Source organism: Papilio polytes, unplaced genomic scaffold, assembly GCF_000836215.1.
Source record: "Papilio polytes unplaced genomic scaffold, Ppol_1.0 DF821067.1, whole genome shotgun sequence".
Classification (NCBI taxonomy): Eukaryota; Metazoa; Arthropoda; class Insecta; order Lepidoptera; family Papilionidae; genus Papilio; species Papilio polytes.
This window is the reverse complement of record NW_013528137.1, coordinates 1,841,455-1,844,691: the sequence shown is the minus strand read 5'-3', so window position 1 is coordinate 1,844,691 and position 3,237 is coordinate 1,841,455. Positions and strand designations below refer to the sequence as shown.

At 31.6% G+C, this 3,237-nt stretch overlaps 1 protein-coding gene across 1 annotated transcript in view; it reads right to left on the bottom strand.

Moving 5' to 3' along the window:
* Positions 1-674: 674 nt before the first annotated feature.
* The window catches only part of LOC106109666 (lisH domain and HEAT repeat-containing protein KIAA1468 homolog), an 8,229-nt gene continuing 5,666 nt past the window's right edge, over positions 675-3,237 (bottom strand). The window contains exons 10-14 of the mRNA XM_013291251.1: positions 3,097-3,232; positions 2,342-2,684; positions 1,646-1,930; positions 1,392-1,510; positions 675-874 (exon numbers count right to left, since the gene is read on the bottom strand). Of these exons, the coding sequence (XP_013146705.1) occupies positions 726-874; positions 1,392-1,510; positions 1,646-1,930; positions 2,342-2,684; positions 3,097-3,232 (1,032 nt within the window). The 3' untranslated portion in view covers positions 675-725. The remainder of the gene's footprint in view (positions 875-1,391; positions 1,511-1,645; positions 1,931-2,341; positions 2,685-3,096; positions 3,233-3,237) is intronic.

Genomic DNA, 3,237 nt, shown 5'->3' with positions numbered 1-3,237 from the left:
GTGAAAGGCTATTTATTTCAACCGCCATTTTAGGCGATAATGACGTACATGTAATATATATAGAATAGGTGGATTTTTCTGCGTCGTTAATATGAAGTATGCAGAATTATATTTTTAATCTAAAATCCGTCTGAAAATCTTTAAATTTAAATTATTTTCAGAAATTTTTTTGTATGCTTTTTTCCTAAACACTTTAAATAGCTCTCCTGAAGATTTAACCTAATGGCGCTTAAAACAAATAACTTTTCACCCATCGATATAATAAAGCGTAAACACACGCTACTTTGTGGCGTAGGACGTCAGCAATAACTGCACGTTTTCAAATAACTATTTCTTTAACAAAAAGCCCTACACTTACGACACGCTTAATATTTTATGCTATTAAACTTGGGCGATAAATAAACTGGAAAAAACCTTCATTTGGGAAAGGGACCATAAATTACAAGCTGCCAACATTAAGGAAGCAAGGTTGTCATGGTTTGTCATCATGTCATGTCATTTTGACATTTGCAATCGATAATTACACACATGTAAACAATAAAAAATGCATAATTTTATGCGGATGAAGTCGCACGGGAACAGCTAGTAATATTATAAAGGGGAAAGATTTACTTGTATGTATTGAAATAATTCAAAAATTCACCGTTAGATAGGTAATAATCTGTGAGTAATATGGGCTATTTTTTTAATTTGACGCGGGCGTAGTCCGAGCTAGTTAGGTAAACTCACACGTCTTCATCGTAGAGCAGCGCGACGACAGCCGGCAGCAGCTGGCGCTCTATGCAGTCTTCCCTCACGTGCGCCACGTTCAGCATCTCCGCGAGCAGGGCGCCGATGTACGCGCGGATGCCCGCCCCGCAACTGCTGCCACTGACTGATAAAACATCACTTCTATAGCAAATCGCAAACTTGCACTATTAATGTACAGTCAGACCCCTTCGATTTAAAATAATTAAAGAAAACATTTCTTCCAAATTATAACAGATGTAAATATATAAGAATAAATACATTCAGGTACATATATTTATAAGAAATTGGTGTTTGGCGACATTTTTAATTGTAAGATTTTATACTTTTATTCTGAATTATGTAAATAAACAAAAATAAATACTCCACTAATAAATGTCTTAATCTACACAACAAATTCCAGCCTTGTTACAAACCAATTACTTTGCCACTGGAAAAATACTAAAAATGTAGTTAATTTTATTAAACAACCTTTTCTTCATGTATAAAAATATAAAAGCGCAAATAAAAATACAAATATAAAAATATAAAAACTTCCTGATTGTACTTAGGTTGAATATTAGTGAATTTTTTAGCATTGTAATTTATGGGGCATCAGGTATTTTCAAACTCTATTATTTTCTATTCATCGAAAGTATACTTACATTCTCGTAAATGTTGCCAGAAGAAGCTGAGTACTTCAGGTCTATGTGTTGCCAGCCACTTTAATGGCATTGAAAATATTTTAGGAGGAAGCCCTCGTATACTGCTGTACACAATCCATCTGAAATATTAAAAAACATCGTTATAAACATTTTTTTAATATCACAACATTCAATTTAAAACTTTGCAAGAATTTGTCATAACCAAACTAAAAATGTGTGCGTTTTCATAGACCGATAGTAATAAAATTACTTACTTTTGTAAAAACTCCGCCTGTGATGGGCCTTCTTCTACCGCTATTAAAACTGAAGCCAAATATATACCCATAACAACAGTACTCTCCAAACTAACTGTATCCAATTTCTCCATTCTCTGCTCCAAGTCACTTATAATTTCAATAAATAATGGCTTCAATATGTTGCAAGCGAAATGATATCCAAAATTATTTATGTAACTATTAAATAGTGTAATTAGAAGCTCGTACACCATTGGATGGTTTGATGCCTTACAGCTGCCTACGATTTCTAACATTTTTCTTATCCTGAAAAATATATGTAGAATACTAAATTATAACAAAGAAAATATACATTAACTTAATACAAAAGTGTACTTTATATCTAAAAACAAAGATTAAAATAAAAAAGTCAATATCTATTTGGACCACAAAATTATTTTTAAATATGATATACATTATATTGTGACGTCTACTAAATCTATAAATTACTTTCGAAATAAACTTTTAAACTATGTAAAACAAAGACACATTTAGGGCCTGTCCCACCACTGACTGATAGAGGCTCAGATAGCTTTAAAATGTCACTGTCAGACAAGGGAACAAAATTTGATATTTCTATCACATATTTTACACATTGGATTATCAGATAATTTACAATTTGGTGGGACAGGCACTTCTATATCAAGAAAGATTTGAGTGTTGATAAAAAAAACTCACCAGTCAATAAACCAATTAAGCTCCATCCATCTAACCGAAGGGTCCTTAACTAAACTATTCATAGATAACAATAAAATCTTTGCGTCACCATCATTAATATAACACTGTACATCGATAAAGTTTTCATTGCACAACGACACGTCTTGCAAATTAATTGTTTTTATATCACAGTTACTTAAGTTAACATCCCTAACTATTTGTACATCTATCACGTAAGCTAACTTCGCTAATATTAGATTCTTAATCACTTCTAAATTTAATGATAAACTCTTCCATTCATTATCAGTACTGGATTTTATTAAATTCGACATAACACGGTTGCATAAATCTGATGAGAATTTTCCTGCAAGAAATATTTTTTTTTAAACATACATAAAGTCGTCACCGGAAAAAGAAAAGTATACGTGAGTAAGCCGTAAATAATTAATTATAAAATGTCTCACGAAAGTTTATAATTTAATACATAAAGCAATTAAATGATATAATAACTTAATGTACAGTGAGGTTTGGTTGTATTGTAACATTTAAAGTGGTACGTTTTAACAATTTGTATGCTTTGAATCAAAATGACTTAAAAGTATGAAATAAGGTATGATGACTATCATTTTTTTATGATTAAAATCTATAAAAGCTTTATTTTAAATTTGTAAACAGGGCTGCTGTTTAAGTTTGTTGTGTGTAAAATTTGAAACTACAACACCGCGAACGAAGGCGACTGTACATTTTAAATTTACCCTAAAAACACAAATACATACCAGCCATCAAAGCACTCCTCGCTAACATCGGTACGAACACATTTATCGTGTCTTTAACGTTCTTTTCCACTGGATCTTTCAAAAAGCTGAACATGAGATTCTCCAATTGGTTATATTTATGATCAGCGACCACACACACCA